The sequence below is a fragment of the Morone saxatilis genome, unplaced genomic scaffold, assembly GCF_004916995.1.
Source record: "Morone saxatilis isolate NCDOM2014 unplaced genomic scaffold, NCSU_SB_2.0 Contig0, whole genome shotgun sequence".
NCBI lineage: Eukaryota > Metazoa > Chordata > Actinopteri > Moronidae > Morone > Morone saxatilis.
Window position 1 is genome coordinate 16,682,371 of NW_023339650.1, and position 22,675 is coordinate 16,705,045.

At 38.3% G+C, this 22,675-nt stretch overlaps 1 protein-coding gene across 1 annotated transcript; it reads right to left on the reverse strand.

The window, feature by feature from the left end:
- Window positions 1-712: 712 nt before the first annotated feature.
- Window positions 713-21,041, reverse strand: LOC118321270 (myosin-IIIa-like). The gene is made up of 6 exons (XM_035652525.1): window positions 20,864-21,041; window positions 18,183-18,317; window positions 9,745-9,849; window positions 9,489-9,588; window positions 4,002-4,078; window positions 713-862 (listed from the first exon to the last, which is right to left on the reverse strand). The coding sequence occupies exons 1-6, from the start codon at window positions 21,029-21,031 to the stop codon at window positions 713-715; spliced, it is 735 nt and encodes a 244-aa protein (XP_035508418.1). The 5' UTR covers window positions 21,032-21,041.
- Between the last annotated feature and the right edge of the window lie 1,634 nt (window positions 21,042-22,675).

Sequence of the window (22,675 nt, forward strand, 5' to 3'; positions counted from 1 at the left end):
TGTGAAACATGCAGGATGTCAGGAGGATAAAGACGCTTTCTTTACTTTGACACAGTCATTCATCTTTTAGTTCAAAATAAGGGAGATAGGAAATGCATATTGTGAGTGATGAATGTAAATATGGCTGTTAGTGTCTCCAAACATTCAATTATGTGTAATTTTGCCATAGTCCAACATTCAGTAAAACATAAGTCAAGTAAAAGTGATTTATCTATGAGTCAAACTTATTTCCAAGGCATTCATAATTATAACTTTAAGTTCATGTGCAAACTTTAAGTTCAAAAGTTTTAGAAGAAGGCAGAATATGAGCAACTATTATCTTAATTTGAGCCTACTACAAGGAGTTTTTAACTGGTTATGAAGCAGTCTCTAATACTGATGCCTCTATATGACTTACTGTACATAAACAAGAGTGCGAAGATTGGATATTTCTATGTAGTTATCCTTGCCAGCCTCTGGGTTGAATTTGGTTGGATTCCCAATTAAATCAATGAAACAATGTGATAGAAACACTGCCAGAATCAACACACACTTCAAGTTCCTTGTAGAGGCTTTAAATAAATGTATTTTTTATGTAAAGCAGCACAGTGGCTAACTCGATCAGCACCAGGAGTATTTATTCAGAAAAGTAGAATAAGCGTTAATTGACAGTGGCAGGGTCAAAGTCACGGCCACCTGATAATGATGACTGCTGTGTAAGTGTAATGGAGGCTCACCTGGGTATTTTGAAAAGGGCTCTCATTGGGTGGAGGTCAGAGAGGGGTGGGTCTCCATCTCCCAGCTCTATGGCAGTGATGCCGAGGGACCAGACATCACAACGAGCATCGTAGGTGGAGTCCAGCTGCTGCTCACATGCGATTACCTACAGGAGACAGACGGTATCGAAAACATCAAACTATTGAAACTGAATTACAAAAAGAGCATATGAGTCGTGTTATGCCAGTTTGAATGTTGTTGACAACATTAAATCGTTTATGTGTGAATAGCTCTTCTTAAAGCAACAAAAACAATTCCAAACAGGCAAATATTAAAGGTCCAGTGTGTAACATTTATGAGCATATATTGGCAGAAATTGAATGTAATATTCATAGGTATGTTAATATTAGTGTATATTCACCTGAATATAGGAATCATTGTGTTTTTGTCAAAAACTAGCTCTTTTTATTTACAGACACCATAGGTTGCCTTCCATGGAGGGTGCCATGTTGAACCACCAAGTTTCTATAGCAGCCCAGAACGGACAAACCAACAGGTATTGTAGATAGGGCCTTTCGTGTTTTCATGTTTTATGCGGCCATCATAGTTTCTTCTACACACTTCACAGCTTGTTCTCATTCCTAGGTCGTCAAATACAAACGCTAGCGATGTTCAGTTAGTTGCAATCTGAAACTTCATCACTAGATGCCACTAAATCCTACACACTAGACCTTTAAGAGCAAAAACTACCATCGAAAGTAACCAACTTTTTCACTGTCTTGGTGAATAATCTTTGGAGTTGCAATTGTTCAAGGATCATTTAATGAACAAGTCTAATTATTTTCCCCTTAATGGCTTCAACAATTGTCAAATCAAAACATCATTAAACCTTTATCCCTAAAAAGACAGAAGATCTTGAGATGAAAATTCTGAGGGGGAACTAAAGTGTGTGTAGTGTGGGTATACTTCCTTTTTTAGAAGCCAATATTAATGTATTGTTAGTGGATTTTGTCAGCCCTTACACATCCACTATACACTAAATAAACATGTAGCAATGAAAGATGTATATAAAAATATCAAAGTAACCTAATTTAAACCGTAGCAGAGCTCAGCCAAAGCTGCAGTCTCATCATCATCTGCTGTGGGCAATATAGTACACACACATACACACACATACACACACACACACACACACACATACACATACAAGTGCATGCACTCACAGTCTATCATCAATGTCTTTAGGGCAACATGGTACCCAATCAACAATATGAATCATCTCTGAGTGGGAGGCACGTGTATAACCACACAAATGCACACACACACACACACACACACACACACACACGCACAGACAAAAACAAACGCTCACTATTATTGTCAAATGTCTAAAATCTATTTAATTTGTGTTCCCAATTCTCAATAGGTATGTGCTTCTGTACACAGGCAATCATTACCAGATCAATGAGAACTGTACACACGCACACATACACACAGACACATACTCCTTTATGGAAAAAAAAAGTCCCTCACTACTCTGTTAAACCTCTACATAACAAACATAAGTAACACACAACAAAAATCTATGTTAAATCAGTCCTCATGAACATTATGTTGCAAAAAAATGTAACTTTAAATGATCAAATATATCCCCAAAAGAGCCAATATATACTCTTAACACAGCCTAAAATAAATAAAGTCAATAAAAATATAGCTCATCCAAAATGAATAACATAAGTGACACTTACCCCACAACACAAAGATACATAACCAGATCTTCTTTAGACAGTAGGTCAGACCGTGACTGTACAAATACAATACTTTATTATCCAGAATGTTGGCGATAACGCTTAAACTCTCCAAAAAGTATTTTCTTGTAATAATAATACTGTAGATCCCTGTTTACAATTCTCCTTTCAACCAAAGACTAGTCTAAAAAGTCCATCCAAGCTACTTTCTTTGTTGATGAAGATCCTACACAAATGAGATTAAAATCCTTGGGTCCTGAGAGAACACGTCACGTGTATTCTAATGCACAATTTGCACCGCATGCAAACCTCATGTAAAGATAGCCATTTTGATTTTACAAGTGGACGTGAACAGTCAAGACGTCTTTGGAAGTTAAGTCGTATTCTAAAGTGTTTCCTTGCTTTTTCATTAGTGTGCCACCTTTTTGCTTTGATTTTAATATCTACTAAACTCCTACTAAACACTGCTTTATATAATCATTGTCATATAAAATAACAACAAAATACAACACCAAAAACTTCCATTTGCAATTACCAAATAGTTTAGTTTTAGTGAGCTATTTTCATTCATTGCCAGTCCATGAAATGTTTTTTTTTTACACATTTAATTAACCCTATGGACAGACCAAATGTTTAATCAACCCTGCACAATGTTTTTTAAATTCTTCATTTTAACAATGTCTGTGTCTGTCTTTTTAACAATGCAAATCAGGTGTGTTCTGCTAGTAGCAGCGAATGTAGCCTCAAGCCTCAAGCAGAGACTGGGCTACAGAGGTCCCATAAGCTCAGTCCTTTCTAACTCCACACTCCCAATTTTATCAGACATTGTGCAGCTACTGCTGGAGCCACAAAAAGCATCACCTTTTTTAAGTATGTTACTGCCCAAGACCTGTAAAGAGACTTTCATGTGTAAAATTAGTCTAAAATGAGACGCAAACTTCGGTGTTTGGCATAAAAGGCACTCTCAAACTTGCTATATAAAGGGCACACTACTTTCTGCACTGGCAATAAATAATGGCATGGGATGTAAATATGTGCAATTTGGGAGGGATGCTTGTGCTCAACCGTTGGATAAGCCAGACAACACACAGAAACTGCAACTTCTTCCCCATTTTATGATTCAAGTAAGGAAACAGTCCTGTACGGAAACAGACTTTCCAGAGAAAAGACATCGATCATTGTCACAAAATAAACTCCAGTGAGATGATTCAAGAGGAAGAACCTCAAGCTAGGAGATCACTTCACTTTATATTGTCCCATATACAACACAATTACATTAATCTACCATAAAAAGTAAAGGACACGCGGATGCGAGTGGTATAAAATGATCAGTTCTTGATGCAGTCTGTATAGACAGTATATAAACTGCTGGTGCACTGGAGCTATGATTAGACAGGACACAAATGATGGAGGCCGTCCATTCTTTCCATGCACATTGTATTTGACAGTGTTATCTCTTCGATGATTATTAACTGTGGCCCACTGGGATCTGCTCCAGGCTAATGTAGTGGAAAGAGACGAGGCTGCGGGAGCGTTTATAGGCTAGTTTTACTGTACCTCAGGAGCCATCCAGAAGGGAGTTCCCACAGAGGTGTTCCTCCTCAGGCGGGTATTTGTCAGCTGGGCTGAAACACCTGCAGGGAAGAGAATACACACTTTAGACATTTTAGCCTCGCTATCAGGACGTGCACTCAGTGGAGACAATTTGCAATAACTTCCCTGACATGTGTTTTTTTTCCCCACAAAGATCAGACAGTCTATGAAAAGGGAAACGCTGAAAAGTAAACAGCGGGGTGCTGCTCAACTGATATGGGGTTGAATGGATCCTAGAGCTTTCTTGTGTCCCACTGATAAAGCTGTCACTATAGTGACAAGGAGGAAAAACAAAACACACACATGCGCACACTCACATGCACACAATGCCATCAAGTTTTTTTTTTCCCCTTCAAATGATAGATTGCTTTGAATTTCAAATTTTTGTGTGACTGCAGGTGATTTTTCCTGGCATTTCAAGAACAACATTTGAATACAATTCAACTGTAAACAGGCTTTGGCAGCTGGAGACAACATTTCACCTTCTCTCAGAAGAAGATATTATATATCTAAATGATTTATTATCTCCTGTTACGCACATAAAAAGAGGACAAAGTCATGTAGCAACAATCTAGTCAGGATACATTCAGGAAAAATGGAGAAAGAGAGGGCATGTGTGTCGTTATGTGTGTGTTAACGTGTTGTAAAAACCCTGACAAAGAACATGCTGACCCACAATTGTGACTTCAGTCCAGTCCAGACAAATCAGTGTTACACCACACAGTGATGTATCCCAGGGCTGGCTCTGCTGAAGCAGCAAGCAGGACAAAAGCAGAGCCTCTAGACAAATGCGGCTACCAACAAACAATAGGTGATCTACTGATGCACGACATGCGGTTGCAGACCAGTGTCTTTGTCTTGCGTGGATTATTTTACATGAATCTGAATCACACAGTTTGAAATTGAATATTCATTTTCTGCAGAATTTGTCTCAGCAGTCAGATTCTGTTCAAAACATGCCATGTGTGCAGACATGTGAACAACATACATGTATTTCTAACAAGCATCAGCAATTGTTTCCTGTAAAAGCTCATTCTGTGCACCCATTTTTTCGACGACTTCATTATTGTATGAAGTATTACAGTACGGTAATACACTGATGCTCTGTTGGTGCTAGTAGGTTAAAGCCAGGGGTGGAGATGAGCAATGCAGAGGAAAACGTTTCCGTAGCAAACATCAAAAGGGATTCGAAAATGTGTGCAGGAGGGGATTTATACATAAGGCTGACACACACACACAGAGACATGCTGTCACCAAACCACTACACAGTAACCTGTCAACCCACATTAGTGACAAACCCATAGTTTTACATAGATGCAGGCATACACGCAAAGATGGATGAAACCAAACTACTGCAACCCACAAAAATCCGATCAAACTTAAGGTTGCACACTTACATGCACCTGCCCCAATATACATACGGTATATCAGTGTGTGTGGATATAAAAAACACAAAGAGCCCCCTATTAAAGCTTTCACAGCCCCTCTCTTTCCGCTACATTAGCCCAGAGTGGAGCCTGGTGGGCCACACTTAATAATCATCACAGAGATAACGCTGTCAATTAGAATATTCATGAGAGACCCATGAACGAACAGCTCCTCTCATTCTTCCACTGCTCTTTTTGGGTCCATCTTTTTTCTATTTTGTCTCTCCACTGGTGATGAGTCACTGCGGGGGCTTTATCTCTTCAGCTGCTTAGTGTAGCGTGCACCCCTCCACATGAAAAACCATTAATCCCAGCGTGACGCAGTGCCTGCGTGTAGCACCGCGGCAAGCACGAGTCTGCCTTTTTTTTCCGCCGTTTTCGTCACTGCAAGTTTTATGCACCCCAGGCTTACTTCTAAACCGTTGCTCCTCTTTTTTTTACCCCCCTTTCTGATGACGTAATAACCAATATCTGATTGGTTGATTTCAACTGTCAGCAATGTTAAAGACTTGCAAATCACCTATACAAAAGCTGCCACAGTCATTTTTGTGGCACTAGTTCTCTGGACACAGGGAGAGATTCCACTATGTTAATTCATTCTTTTAATACTGCAAAATTCTTAAGTCGGCTAAGACTCAATTGGCAGATGATAACACAGGAGTCCACGTCTTATTTGCTCAGTTTGCTGCTACCTTTTATCTCAGGTGGAAGACATGACCTATAGTGTCAAGGAAAGCTGAAAAATTCATATTTTTGCATTTAAATGCAAGTCACATATGTGTTGCATGCATGATGTTCTAGTTTTGTACTCAAACCCCATTTTGTCATGATCAGATTTGAAACAAAACTAAAAGTCTACAGTCATGCTAGCAGCTCAGTTAGGCACAGCTAAATGGTAACATTGGCATGCTAACACACTCACATTGACAATGCTTCTAATAATAATAAAATGTTTATCTTGTTCACTGTTTACCATGAATGTCTGGACCAAATTACATGGCAATCTATCCAAGAGTTGTCACAGCATTTCCAAAAAATATCAACCTCATGGTGGCACTAGAGGAAAACTCAGGGGAGTCAGTAGGTTCCTCTGAGAACCATGAATGTCTGGACACAATATCATGATAATTCATCCCACAGTTATTTCAATCTAGACCAATACAATCAGACCATAGAGCCGCTACATCTGACGCATGAATCAGGACACTGTTCACTTGTGGCGACGTTTTGTCTATTGTTTCCATTCAGTCTCACAGTGATACAGGGTACAAAAAGGTACAGCATAGCACCTTTCATATCCAGCATTTTCATACCATATAGTCACTATGATGATAGTGATGCTAATGCTGCTTCGGGCTTAATTTTCTCACCTCCAGTTTGTATCTCTGTTTTTAGCTCTCCCTTGGTTTTAACGTCTACAGTTCACCATTCAGTATTAAGATCATGTTTCATTATAAGCCCCACTGTTATGAGTATGCATTCTGGCAAGATAGGCTAACATGGAACTAGTCGATGGTCCAATTGCTTTACAATAATAATTACTCTCAGGTTTCAAAATTAATGCAGTAATGATTAATTGGTGATAATGCCACAACTTTAAATGTAATTACTTCCTATAGGGTTTTCAGAAGCTTTCTTACTAAACAACATGGTGATATGAGAGTTAAAACTTGTTTTTATGTAATAAATCTCTTCTCAGGCACACTTCCATAGATACTGTACCCTTCCTATCTTAGAAATTCATTACAAATTTAGCCATAGAAACACTTGATAAGATGTTCTAAAGCAAACAAAATATCTATATATCAAAGCAAAAATGGTTAGATGTTGTTTGTGATGCCTCGACTGTAACAAATTCAAATAAATAGTCTCATATGTGCAATATATCTTCTCTGAGATCTTTCACGATCTTCTTGAAACTGTAATGATATTGTTAGTTTGGGTTAATTCTGCAACAATAGTCATTCTTTTTTACAATTTTTTTTAGGTAGGATGGCGTGTTTCAAGTGGATTTAGATTTATATAGAGATATAAGTTATAATAAAAATATATATATACTTATAATTTGTTGGATTACTCAGTACTGTTTCAAAGTATCTGACATTTTATTCAGCCAAACTTAATGTTTGAGCCACAGTAGATGTGTGTGGGTTCAGCCCTTTTTCTCCCCATCACTGGTGTGTAAGCTTTCGAGTGCTTCAATGACCATTAGTTACACAATATATTCAATTATTCAGATTTGTATGATGTGTTTGTGCGCAATTTTGTTATACAAGATAATTTTATCTTGTCTAACTGTAACTCAGGAACTCTGGAACATTTGATATCTTTTTTATAATATATATATGTGACAATATTTTTCTAGATTATCTAACCCTCATAAAGACTGGTACTAGACCAGGCTATTTTGACATTTATCAGCAGATATATAACTGCCTCTCTTATCGAGAGGGACTTATAATGCATTAGCAGTTAAGTGTCTGTCTCAAGGACACTTTTGACAGCTCAAGTGGCTATAGATGGACACACTGGTCTGTTGTGCAGATTAATCCTGTGATGTGGCAGTTCTCCACACCAACCACTAACTTCAGCATGACACCTTCACTTTTCTGCTGGAAAAGGCCAGTAAGTTTCTGATGATGCTGATGGAGATGCTTTCTCTTCTGTCAAAAGCCCCCTCTGGCTTTTCTTATCTGTGACATTTCCTTTAGTTTACAGTGTAGATATGCCACATCCATCCTGTTTTGTGTGTGTTTCAGAGGACCATTTGACTATGTAAAGGGAATCCATTTAATGAGAGAAGTCAATAATTATTAACTACTTTCAATGCAATGATGTTTTGAAATTGAAACAGCAAAAAAGATTCCTCCTTTTAAACACTTAAGTTATCAATCTTCAGAAACTGTACAATCGGAGATCTTAACTTTAAGTTACTGTTATATTACTAAGTGTACTGTACTGTAGCTATGTACTAAATGTTAGTACCTCTTATTTGCCATAGATGGTTGTATCTTTAGAGTAACCCCATACGGACCAATAACAGCCTGCAAAAGTTGCTTTCAAAAGACATTTTAAATGTGCAGTTGAAAAAAGGCCCATTAAGGATTAGTTTTCTGTACTGACCATTAAAACACCAACTGCTAAAAAAATTAAGAATATCAAAACATAGGATGGAGCTTCTCTCACCAGATGTAGACATTACTAAATATTTATGAGATAAACAACATTTCTAACTTCTTAATTCCTAAAGACCTCAAGGCTTTCCTTCTTCAAAACTGGTGTAAAAAAAAAAAAAACAGGTGTTGAGGATCTCTGACAACCATGTGATTAGGAAGAAGCTGCAATGGAGGCAAAGGATGGCCCTGCTCCATATTAGCTACTTCATATTCACATATGAAGTGATTCCATTAATACCCCCCTCCTCCTCCTTGTGTAAGAGCTGTGCACTTTGGGCTTCATGGGTAGAAAAAGGCTTTTAAGAGAAGCCCACAATTAGCAGACTAAATGCAAACCTACACACACGTTGAGTGGGGATTTTATTTGTAATGAAAACAGGCAGCTGGTTTTTCAGCCCCTGAAGAAAACAGGGGTGAGTCATCTCCCTGGAAATAGTCAGAATCACTTTGCCTATGATGAGCCTTCAGTCCAAGAAGCGTGGTTCTGCTGCTCTGAGCGCCTTATTTGGTTAAGAAAACCCAAAAGCAAATCAGTGCAAACACAGGGTGAATAGCAACAATGTCCGCTGCTGTCTGCAGGAGAATGTAAAAGATAGGCTGTAATGGAAAAGTATAATCGCCTGCCACCTTGTCGGGTTGTCTAAATCCATTCCAACCTCTCAAGGAAACTAATTAGTGGTACAATTTATTTAGCAAGCGGAGGAAGGTAATGGATTTGACCCTCTTCTGTTAAATAGAGCCATAACGTGATTTTCACTGATTAGAGGAGGATGGTACAAAAAAGACCCAACGTTAAAGCTTACGTTAAACATCTTTTGCAACAACAAAAAAAGAGTCACACTTCGTACCAAAATCCACCAGTTTGACCCCTGCGTGTGTTGTCAGCAGGATGTTATTGCCTTTGACGTCACGATGGATGGTCTTGTTGATGTGCAGGTGCTGGAGCCCCTGTGAAGAAAAAGATGTTAACAGCTTTTTTCTGACTAGCACCTGCCTTCGAAATTACCCAGTTTAAACCCCTTTTCATTCAGCAGGAGGTTGTTCGATTGAGCTCTACAGTACAGCATTGTCTCCCCTCGCGCACATTCAAAAGGCCAGACTTACCATGAGGGCCTCGTGCAAGATGTAGGCAATAATGGCTTCATCCATTCTGTCTCCTCTCTTCAGCATGCCTTTGGCCAGGTCTGTCACGGAGCCGCCATTGCAGAGCTGCAACAGAAGAACCCACAAAGAAAAGAGAATAATGAGCAGAAACTCAACATGAGTCAGCACTTACAGCTGAACTTATACAATATGCTAAAATCTGGGGCATCTGAGATGTGCAGAATCTTACGTGGAGAAATAGCAGAGGATAAAAACGTTTTGATCAGAAGATTTCACAGTGAGAGAAGAGATGCTGAAAGTAATTCTGTCAATCTTTAGCAGCTTATCTCTCTGAGGCAGCTTAGTGAGAGGTGAAAATCGCACCGATGGGGAGAATGTACATTTCGCTTGCAGGATTTAATCTACGCTGTGATGACTAAGCAGGCTAAATATTAAACATGCACAAATCATCTTCAAATGAAGTACATCCTCTTATGTTTTCATACAATGCCAATATTAGTAATTACACACCCTCTTAAGGACAGCATTTCCTACCAAACAGAAGGTACCAAGATTAAAAACCGCAGAGACATATGTTTGATGAGTTTATAGGTGTTTTCTTGTGCTATACTGCGCTAGTAGATATGGGCTCCACTGTCAACAGCAATCCCTCTTGGAAAATTACAGAAAATTACCCAGTGGGTTGCCTTGGCAACAATAATAGCCCTTAATTTGGGCCTTTCTTTGGGAGATGCCAGAGGTATACGAAAAATAAAAAGCTTTTAGATGTCAATCACAGTGCTGGGGGGCTGCTAGTGAAGAGAAATTGTAGATTCTGCATATGAACACTGTTTGTAAACACAGATCTCATCATTCTTTGTGGTAAAAAGATGCATTTTACAAATGCAATAAACATACATCTTTTTCTGATTTGCTATGACCCATTTCAACGCACATCTTTAGTCCTACACGCATGCTAAAACATTTTTGTGTCAGACAGGAAATTTCCATCACATCTTTTTATGTATTAAACACTTGTTCTTGTATAATTACACTAATTTCCCGCACTTGTAAACTGAAAGCTTAATTAGGCAATAGAGGTGCAGTGGTGTGTGGTTATTTAGGATAAGAATCAGTCCCCTGCGGCGATCATACTAAAGAGACTATGCAGCATGTATCACAAAAGGTTACTGATAGATATTTTACATAACACAGGTTTTTCAGCTCTCATTTAAAATGACACCACAGCACAGCACGAGGCCTATAGTGTAATATTTACTTTCCTGAAATGGTTAGGGAAACAGGATGTTACCTACAGTACTTACATAACAGCACTAGATGGAAAATTGATTGTACCATTTTGTATTATTACTCTCTGAATGTCTTTCCCCTGCAATCCTAACAAAAAAGTGCTGACTGGTGAAATAGTAGCATCCTAACACAGGGATAATATTTGCAGCTGTGTGCCCAAATCTCCAAATGGGGACCCATTTTGTCATCTCATTTTAATTCCACCCACAGGGCTTGATTGCCTTTGTACAGAGTGTTTATGTGCTACTGCAGCTAACTGAGCTAACCCCAGAAAAGCTATAAATTGATTCTTCCACTTACAGCTTACAGTGAACATAAAATAGAACAACTCGTTTAATTTAGTTGATGTTTTGGATTGAAATATATATATTTCAATTAATGAATTGTCTATAAACCGTCAGGAAATGATAACAGATCCCAGTCACAATTTCTCAGCGCCCAATGTCATATTGCTGAAAGTCTAAATGCACCAATGAAAGCAGCAAATACTCCCATTTGGGAGGCTCGAATTAGTAAATGCTTGGCGTTTTGGCTAAAGATTAAATGAATTAAATGATTCTATCAATAGTTGCCAATTTATTGTTTCAGCTTCAGTTGATTTTAAAAAGCACACAATGCATAATGACTTTGTTGTTTGTTTTGATGTACATTTTCTTTGTTGGAACAAGATATTTTGAAACTTGAAGCAAAGTAAATCAGAAAATACTAAAATATTCAAAACAAAAATGTAAAATTCCCCCCACCCCTCCTACATGATATCAAGACACCCAGACTGAAAGAGACACAAAATGACAAGAAATGCTGAGTGGTTTAGTTTTTGGGTTTGTATCTCTTTGTAGAAGTTTTGTGTCTCCTTGCAGTCATTTAGTCTCTGTGGTTGTTGTGTGTCTCTCTGTGGTCATGTTGCATGCATTTTGCATCTCTTTGTGGTGGTGAGTGTCTCTTTGTAGAGGTTTTGTGGTTGTTCTTTGTCTCTTTGTAGTTGTTTGACTGACTTTCCAACAAGAAATACCAGCAGTGACTTCCAAAAGTAACCACTTGGGGCCCAGTCAGTAATCCTTCTATGCACCATGATGCTGTGAGTGAAGCAAGTCTTTGACCTTGACTAAGCGATGGCATAAGTTTTCAACGCCGTGCCTTTTGTCTGTTTTCGATCTGCCTATCAATCTACCTAGCCATCAGGAGCCCAGAGAGCTGTTGCAGGATGGATGGCATGTATCTCAGCTGCCACATGGGGAGCTTAATCACTCCTTCTCTCTGGTATCAGACAGGCAGACAAACTGCAGTTAAGCAGAGAATACCACCGAGGCTTTCAGAGACAGCACAACACTCTGACAATGAGCTACGCCTGACGTCAGTCCACATCGCTGCTGCCATATCACCTGTCATCATTAAATTACACAGGGCAGACAGACAAATCCATATTAATGAGAGGTCCGGTGCCCTAGATTTAGCACAGCTAAATGTTAGCACTCTCACCATAGCCCACTTCCAGAGAGTGATGCTCGACATGAACATTAATTATTTGAGACGTGGTGAAGACTCAAACCTCTGCAGAGTGGAAACGACATTTGAAACTTCAGACCTGGTTTGATTTAAATCGTGTACAGATTAAACAAGATTTCCTAACCTTTCTATGAAAGAGCTTGGGTACAGGTATTTAGTGGTTTGAAGGTTCTTTTCTCTATAGCGCCACATCGTTAAACAATGATAGTGATTGTAAAAGTCAATGGGGATATACAGAAGAGCTTAAAAGTTTATTCCATTAAGCCTGGTAGAAAGAAAAAAAGGTAAACATGGTTCAATTTCCCACTCCATGAAAATAATGCAGCCTTAAATTTCAAATATTGACCTTCAATATAAAGCACACTTTCCTTCAAGGTTTGGTTTTTACAGTCAGCTGCCAACAAGGGATCACAAAAATGGATATAAGGTTTCAAGTGGAAGCTCAACACCAACTCCACTGGTTGCTGCCTTATTATTATATATAATATCTCAAATATAGGCCACGATATTGTTGAAGAACTCACACTGCTACAAGTAGACTAATAACCTTAACCCTATTACTGCTAAAAATTATTAATAGTGCTACCTAATTAGCATTTATCACCAAATATTTGGTTAGGATCGGAAGGGAACACTAGCTAAATAAAACATCTGTTAAGATCAATGTCTTACATCTTCATCTTGAATGTCCCCTTAGTTTCTACAGAACTACCAATTTTCAAAGAAAACTGAATACATTGAATACTGAGTAGCATATTCTCCATTACAAATGAGATCAGGTGCTTGTTTAGTCATGTAAATGAAAGTAGTTGATCAAAGATGTGTAAAAGAAGTGGATGAAACAAATGTAAAGATGAAACAGACGGAGCATCCCCCCTGACTCAGTGAGGAGAAACCACAGCGGCCGTTAAAACACACAGGTGCTGACTTTTTACTCAACTATCTTTGATGTCCCTGCAAATATAAATATACTGTATATATATAGATGTATTTTTTTAATTCACTGTCAGATTACTGGACGTAGGAGGTGCATCATGTCTACAACACTGAATAAGCGTGTGTGTTCCTGTGTGTGTGACACTCTGGATCATTTCCAGAAAGAAACACTACTATTGTTACTGTGGCCTTATCGTTTACAGAGGAATAATAGCTGAGGTGTCTACTTTCTGGCACCATTTACTGAAAAGCCTGAACAAGGAATACCATTTTACACCTCATTGTCAATTAATGACAATGACTGTAGAGGTTGGGGTACGAGGGCAGGACGAATCGGGACATAGACTAATGGGGATAAATGCAGGCCACAGCGGTTTTGTTTTGACTTTCAGAAGGTATCCGACCAAAAAGAAATGTGGTATAATAAGATAGGACAAACAAAAAGGTCAAAAATCTGTGTCTCTGGTTTATTATTTGTATTTAATATTCTATTATATACACAATAACTTAACTCAAAATAATCTCTAAACTCTTTCCCCTGCCATTAATCATTTTACTGCCCCCAGATGTATGTTGTTACCCTTTGGAGGGGCCCCGAACCATAGGTTGGAAACCACTGGACTAAACTACCTAACTGCATATAGTAAAACTATAGCTCTTAAACAGCTACAACAGTCAAATGCTACTTTCATGTTGTTGCAGCAGTATTAACAGTCAAACAATGTAAGAATATATCAGTCACAGGGGGTATTTTACTGTGTAATAAGTACTATATATACTTACGTTTTCTTTTTCAGACTCTGAGTGGGCTGTCACATGGGTTGTTATTCAGGAATTATTCTTTCTAGCCACTCTACCATAAAGGCCTGTTTGATGTAGTATTATAGAGACAGTCTGACAAGTTCTTCCATTTCTGCTTTTAAAGATGCCAATTCAGTTTTGGTCATGGTAAAGGCCCTTCATGCCCACTTACTTCTTCCATTTCCTAATGACAGAGCCCATTTGTTCTAAATAGTTGCAGAGAGTCTGTATATAGTTCTCTGTGTCGGAGCTTGTATTGACAGGTGCATGCCAATTAAATGAATTTTCCATATGTAGAATGGGGTTTAGATACTTAAATTAGACAATAAATTAGCTGAACAATTGCTATATACCTAATGTAATCTTGTTTAGCAAAATTCTCTTCTTTAGTTTGTGACAAAAAATGACACACATTATTGAAAAAATTTGAATTACTGAGCCCTCTTTCAGCTTGGTCCATGTTGTTACTATCAACTGTCATTAGAAACACATTGGAGACAACAAAAATAGCCAAAGTTGGTGAATCACAGTCCACAGTTGGTCTCATATCTCTTTGCAACAACATCCTGATGCAGAAGTAAAACTAGTACTTACTATAAAACTATAAAAAGACTGTATGACTATAAAAGCATAAAGTTAAATTTAATCTAATCTAATCATAAACAAAAAACAAGGTGTTTCTGTCTTTTAACAGAGATAAAAATAATTTGTTAAAAATTGTGATGACGTTAAAGGTGTGATCAACTAAGCTATTTTAACATTGTTTCACAGCAGAGATCAGCAGCTTTTGCCTAAACGTAAGCATATTTCTTTCCCATGTAATAGTCACTCTACTAGCATTATTAATTGTAGTAACAACAAAGCAGCAGAAAAAGAACTAGCAGTTAAATTACATAAAATAACCGTATGACTTAAAATGCAATATAGGCACAGAGCAATGCCATTTCAATTTAGCATTAGCAATGTTTTTTTTTTCATAATGAAATGAGATACATCTTTAAGATGAGCTTTTACAGATTGGACCAATCATTGTTGGCCTTCATTTAACTGGGTCTTTGAATGAAACTCACAACAACTCACAAATGAAATGCACATCCAAATCAGGTTTTCATTTCCAATTAGGGAATAAAAGTCGCTCCATCATCGCTATCTTTGAAGTATTTTTAAACTATCGGGGAGCAGAATTAGGCAGTCATACATGAAAGCTTGTTCATCTCTGCCCACATCCGCTATCATAAAGGAGCATACTACAGAGGCAAAGCCAAAAGCTTGCAGGCCCCAATGAGGGTCTAACAAAGTAGAGGAAGCAATTTGTATGAATTCTGCTCATAATGAGCGGTCTGCTGTCACGGCAGGGTAGAGAAAGGCTCCTCTCAGCAGCGCTAAAGGATGGAAAATTACAGTTTAGAAAGGAGGGACAGTAACCATGGTGAATGACCACCTCACTGCCTGCTTTCCTGTCTCTTCACTGCTAAAACCCCTTGTGCATCTACTTCAGAGCACACACACACACACACACACAGCACCACACAGCCACTTGCTAAACTGTCAGGCAGTGATTTCAGCCTCAGGATTAGCCACCAGATTTGGACTGCTGGCTGCAGATTTTTGCAAGGGAAATTTTGGAAATGGAAATGCAAACCACAGAGTAAACAGAGAGTAAACAAAGTAGCAAGTGAACTTCCCTTACACCAGATATGTATTCTTATTCAATAACTGACAGATAAAAAAAACCTGATACAAAACGTACAATCTGTCTCGTCAGATAAAGGTCTTTGTTTTCCTGTAATGCAGTGTGTGGTTTGATTATTCAGCATCTTGGATTGTACTTGATATCCGAGCAAAGTAATTGCAGGGTCCTCTGCAAAGGTCAGGAGGAAGGACAGCGATGAAAAGGGAAAGAAACACAAGCTGGAGAGGTGAAAACTATCTACTGGGTTAGCATAACACTGCTGCAGTTGATGCAAAGCACATTAAGCTTGGATTACAGAAATATGGACACTGTGTTCTAGCACTGCTGCACTTGATAATGGAAAAAAGAACAGCACAATGTGGAACAGTTGGTGAAGATGGGCATTTCTTTTTAAGGAGACCAAACCAAATACATGCATGCACAGTCCACTGGAGGATAAGAAAGGCCATATAATAAAATATTCTGGAATTGCAAGAGGCACAAAAATTAAAATCTCCCTTCTTTGTATCTTTTTTAATATTTTAAATTTTCTCCTCCATGTTTGATGTTTTTTTCTTATGCTTTTTTATTTAGCTGAATCATTTTCATGGGGTTGTGGGGAGGGGTTGGTGGGGTATGCATGGGCTGGGGAACAGGAGGTTTTATCATCAGCTCATTCATCTCAGTAATTTTTATTGGTGTTATTTTAACTTAGATAAAATAAAGAAATAACATGTCTGTATTTTCTAAAGCAGTAGTGCAAACTCAAATTCATACTTAGGCAGTGCATGGAGCAATGCTAACATGCTAAAGTTTAGTAGTTAATAAAGTTCAGTGTATCCTGTGTGAAATGGCAATCTGTATAACAGTTGTCAAGAAATTTTCCTTTGAACCAAAAATGACAACCTGCTGGTGGAGCTGCATGAAAAGTCAGGGGGTCATCAAAGTCTGCCTCTCAGGACACCATGGATACAGTATCTGTACCAAATGTCATGTTTCACTCAAAAGCAAAAATGCCAGCCTCATGGTTGCACTAGAGAAAAAGTCAGGGGATCGCCAAAGATATTAGGATTCATCTTCTGGGGACCATGAATCTCTGTACAACATTTTATGGCAATAGCCATTGGATTATTGGGTGTAAACCAACCAACCAACCAACATTACACTGTAGTGTCACAATGAAAAATGCTGCTATACATTCTTCAAAAAAGTACTTCAAAGACCTTTATGACCAAATCAGTGAAACTTCGCCACCATTCTTCCTTCAAAACCTCCTCAAGTTCAATGACCATGTTTACCAGACATCTCCAGGTTTGCACTGCCCTTTATCAAAGCAGGAACATAAATTACATGGTCCGAAAGTCAAAAGGCAAAGGAAAACCACATCTGCCACCGTGTTGGACCCCACAAACACTTTTCCTCCTCTGAGGTTGACCTCCATTACATGTTTTCTCTGGAGCTTGACATTTAAAGGACTACAGCAGGCAATGAAATATGAAAGAGGGAGAACTGTGGAGCTGGAGGCAAGGCACTTTTTTGGATGTACAGAAAGCAGCTGCAGCAGCAAGGTCCCCTTGAACGTTTGTATAAAATATCACAAATTCATACCTGCATCTAGCCATTCCTGTACATCAGCAGGTGCAAGAAAGCAGTCTCAAAGTCAAATGCAGGTATGTTTTTGTTCAAAATCAGGCCATTTTGCATTCAGTTACCAATTTAGCATAGTAATTTAAACCAGTTTACATATAACCTCAAAATACACTCTTTCCTGTAACATTTCAGCATTTTCTACCAAAAACACCAAGCAGCTACATTTGGACCTCCAAACTGCAAAGTGTATAAACTAATGCACTGAGACAGCCCCTGTAAACAGAAATCCCTGCTCTGCTGCTCTCAGCAGGGCTCCCACGTTATGCAAACTAACCTCAACCCTTAACAAGCTCCATGATGTTGGCTTTCGACCAAATCCCCCAGGTGGCCTATAGGTAAACTCCTAGACTGCCCGTGGTGGCTTAAACTGTTGCATAATCCCTGGCCAGATTTGGTCACCATTGCATATACCTGGCGAGACATGGCGTGTGAAGTACAATCAGACCTTTAATCTGCACCTATGCTCTCTTTGTCTGCATGGTACCGCCACAGTATACAGGCAAATGCTATTTGAGGTCTCAAAATAAGACTCCTGTGTGGCAAACACATAGTGGCTTTTCTTTTCAAATACAAGCGTTCCTACCTCCAGTACGAGCCACAACTGATCTCCACATTTCACATCCTTCTTGTAGTACATCCCGTAGAATTTGACAACATTTGCGTGGTCAGAAAGAGCTTTGAGGATGTTGTACTCTGCTTCGATCTCCTCATCGATATCCTGAAAGACAAGGACACACAAAGTCATGTTTTGCTCATCATATGTACGGTAAATATGAAGCTGGAGCCAGGGGGCAGTTAGCTTAGCATTGCATGAAGTCTGAAACCAGCGGGGAATCTGCCTACCAGTACCTATAAAGTGCCATAATTAACATGTTATATGTTGTTTTTAAAATCAGTACCAAACAAGATTTTGTTTTTGCTAAGCTAAGTTAATCGTCCCCTGACTCCAGCTTCATATTTAAAGGACATTCATAACAAAGGCATTGATCTTCTCATCTAACTAAGCCAAGAAAACTAATGAACACTCTTTTGATGCTCTTTAGGGCAATTTATAAAGTCTTTATCACTTACTCTATAATTTAACATGGGTAAAAAGGGCAAATCCAGGACATCTTAATTATAGCAATTATTGGACTCTTTTACTGTATGGTGCAGCCATACTGTGTCATTAAGGCTTACAAGACAGGGGTATTTTACATTCAAATCTTGCTAATGCATATTTAATGTTAAAAACAGTTGTATCAAAATCTGCTAGGAAAGATTTCCAACCTTTTTTGTCTTATGGCCCCTAAAAGTGTAGCTTGTCTGCATGCGACCCCTCATCACAGTTTTAAATTTCTGAGCCATTACCCTTCTAAGTCTGTTTTTTTAGACACCACAAAGTCTAAAACAATCCAGTATTTCACAAGAAAAATATATATAAAATAGAAATATATTAGAGAAATTGTGTATATGATTTACATTCTCTCTCATGACCCCTCGGATTTATCCTGTGACCCTCTTCATGGGGTTCAGACCCCAGGTTGGGAACCACTGCTTTACTGTATACACCAAGCTGCAAACCAAGCATAGCGTAGCATATGAGCTGACTTTTTAATATAGTTGTACTGAGTGTAATAGGTCTATACGTGAAATAATCAACCCTGTGATTAAAATGATGGTAATGATGGTCCTCACAGACTAGTGGTCTGTAGATAATCATTTCTCAATAATGAGAAACAGTAACAAATTCACAAAAGACTAATGAGACTTTTATAAGCACGAAGGCTGGATTTAATAGATGACAATGGCTGCTCATTAGAGCTGCTAAATAAGCCATACAATTCAGTGTACCTTCAAAATAAACAACGTAGCAGGTATTATCAGTCTATGCAGGACCCAGTGACACCATAGCATAAGATCAATGATGACTACTTTCTATAAATGTTCATTAGAAATAATTACCTTTGCTGATGTTCTATTCAATTTATATCTAAGATGACAACAATAAATCAGTTACTGCTCAAAAATGTAGTACCTCCTGCTCCGTGATCTTCTATAATTGGTAAACCTTGTCACCTTAGAATACATTCTCTACTGTCAGAAGTAACATCATGTATACCTGCTCTGTGTCAAAATGTTCTCACTTCAGGTCAAATCTACTTCACACACTTCTATATAAGTGCCAAATGTCTTTTGGCTAATTCTTAAAAACTTGCACAAGCAAAGGAGCCCTGAATTATCAGAGTAGTGCCATAACACATCCCACTGATGATGATCAATTCATCAGAACCAATTTGATGAGATAATTTGTTGTAGATGGAAGAAAAAACTCCTTTAAACGGCGAGTGCAGGGAATAAAGGAGGGCAGCATGTTTATCTTGCCAAGTTCTGAGCTAATGACCCCATCACTATACTGATGTTGTACTAGAGGTCTGTCAACATACTTTCCAGAACTTTTTCCACCTATTCCAGTCCTCAGTGTACCATACGGTTGCATCCTTTATGGAAGGTCTTTCTACTGTAAATTTGCAGGAATTGTTTCTTTTTTTCTTTCATTGTTTAGTACTGGGTAAGTCTCTCAGGTCATTTTGAGATGATGCTCATTGGAGTAAACATAAACTACAGGTATGAAAAGTAGGTAGTATAAAAGTCTAAAATTTAATGTAATACATACTATTGTGACTGGAAAAGACAGGCAGTCCATATTATTGTAATGTGTTTTTTGTGTTGACTGTAGCCAAAGTAATGGGGGAAAAAAGTATACAACTCACAAACACAAACCTAAACTGAAGAACACAAATCATATGTTACACTAAAAATGGGTTCATGTTTATGTGAAAAACACACAGAAGTCATACAGTATGACTGAGAGGGAAATTGGTAGATATACACTGACTAAACAACTGAAGGCAAACCATAAAGTTAACAAAGAGCAAGATAGACGCAAAGAGAAAAATGGTTGGTCAGATCTAATCTGTGTTGGTGTCTAAATCTTTCAAATACAGATGCTCCAAATGCGACAGATTTAGGGTCACAAGACAGTAACTTCTCCACCCTGAGCCTCCACCAAAGGCATAAACACACCACAAGCTTATAGCTGCTTTAAGCACGGACTACAACACGTGCATGGCACAGAGTGAGGACTTTATCCAAAACGGTGTGAAAACATGTGAACTTTAGACTACAAATTAAATAAGTATAATGTGAGATTTGGACCTAAATTAAACGATCAACTGAGTCATTTAAACTGACACACATTTATTTTGGACACTCCAGACTTACATGGATGGGATCCAGTATCTTTACAGCTGCTTTACTTCCATCAAGTTTGTCGAGCACCTTGTAGACTTTTCCATATGTCCCTTTCCCAATTGTCTCGATGATTTCCCAGGTGTCAGTTGGATCTGGAAAGTTGTCAAAGACAATCGATTTCCCTGATTGTGGAAACATCTTCAGGAGAGATCTCCTGTGAAAGAAAAGCACATGGGTTACTGCTAGGAGAGAACAATGTAAACTGCAGTACGCACAGGCTCATGTGCTTTTACTGGTAAAAATCCATGTGAAACATATTAGTGAAGAGCTCAGCTGAAGGAGACTTGAAGCCCAGTATACAAGCACATACAGGACCAGTTTCTTTAGATTCTGAATACAATACTCAATGAAACCATGCTGGTTACACGATAAACTGTAGTGTAGAGTAAGCAGATGAGTGGTTTGTCTAGTGTTTAAAGTGCTGTCATGCTGGTTTGTTTGGGAATTAAACTGGAACCACATCAAGTGTTTAACTAGAGGATAATCCAGTGGTAGCTGGTTAGTTCAGGGTTAATTTTTGAGGGTTTAACACTACAATACACTCTTACATAGACCTGCATACATAGGCGCATATACAAAAATACAGGCTATAAACGTACATGTGTGATGAATTCCTGACAGAGAGTGGTATGCTGCACTGTGTTCTTTTGCAACAAAAGAGCTCTGTCTTTATCTGAAAGGACTCATCTGTATCTTAAAAGACTGGATATGCTGTTATTTCTTACTAATCATGTTGCATTTTACACGCTGTAACTACGTGCCAGATGCAGATAAATTATACTTTAGGATTACTCTGTTACAATGCTGGATGACATTATAAGCAGCACTGACTCATGGTGAAATCATAGGCTTTTATTAGTGGGATTTGTGAATTTTCATACTAAATGTAGAACATTATATGTAGGATAGCTGTTAAATTAATCTACATAATCAAGGAATCCAGTAATCATTATCTAATTTCACAGTGAATAATTTGCCATTTAAATCATGAAAAGTTAAAATTATTGCTTACTTTTGTTGTGCAATAGCTTTTCAAAAACAGGATCTGATAACTGCCACCTGCAGAATTGAGATTTATATCTACAGTATACCTTTTGATGGCTGCTATTTGTTTCTTGTCTCTCAAAGGGCATGTTTCCTACATTCAGAGTCAGTCAAAGCAGAGTCTCAATTTCAAAGTAATCTATCAGTCTACAAATGCATGTTGCTTTTCTTTTTGCATTTGGACTATTGTTGTAACATTTATCAAACTGTGTCCAAAATCACAACCTAATACTATCAACACAAGGCTGTTAGATGCAATAAGAAATGCATGGAAATGTGTAAAGGAAAGTTAGTGAAATGTAGAGGAGAACACAGCTAAATCCTGCACAAACACCTCTAAACACACCTTTCATAAAGCCTGCATGACAAGGGTGCCTGTTTCTGCTCTCACAGTACTGAATCCACACAAAACTAAAAGCATAATAAAAGCAGAATAAATTGAAACAAACTTACATTGTTCTCTAAATAAGACTTGAAACATTTTTGAAAAGTAATTAATCCATTTCTGTGCAAAAGGTTAGCATGGAAGCAGCCCGGCCTGGTTGTGAGTGTTTACCACAGAGGAGGAGCTAACGGGAGCTAATCTCACCAGCAATTCCCCAGCTCCAGGGCTGCCATTGGAAACCATCTCTAAGTGGTAGGAGATACGGTGGGATTAGCAGGAATTAGCCACTGTTGCAGCGTGAGCCTTTCCCCATATAGACGCCCATTCATACACAAAGGAAAGCTGGTTAAAGG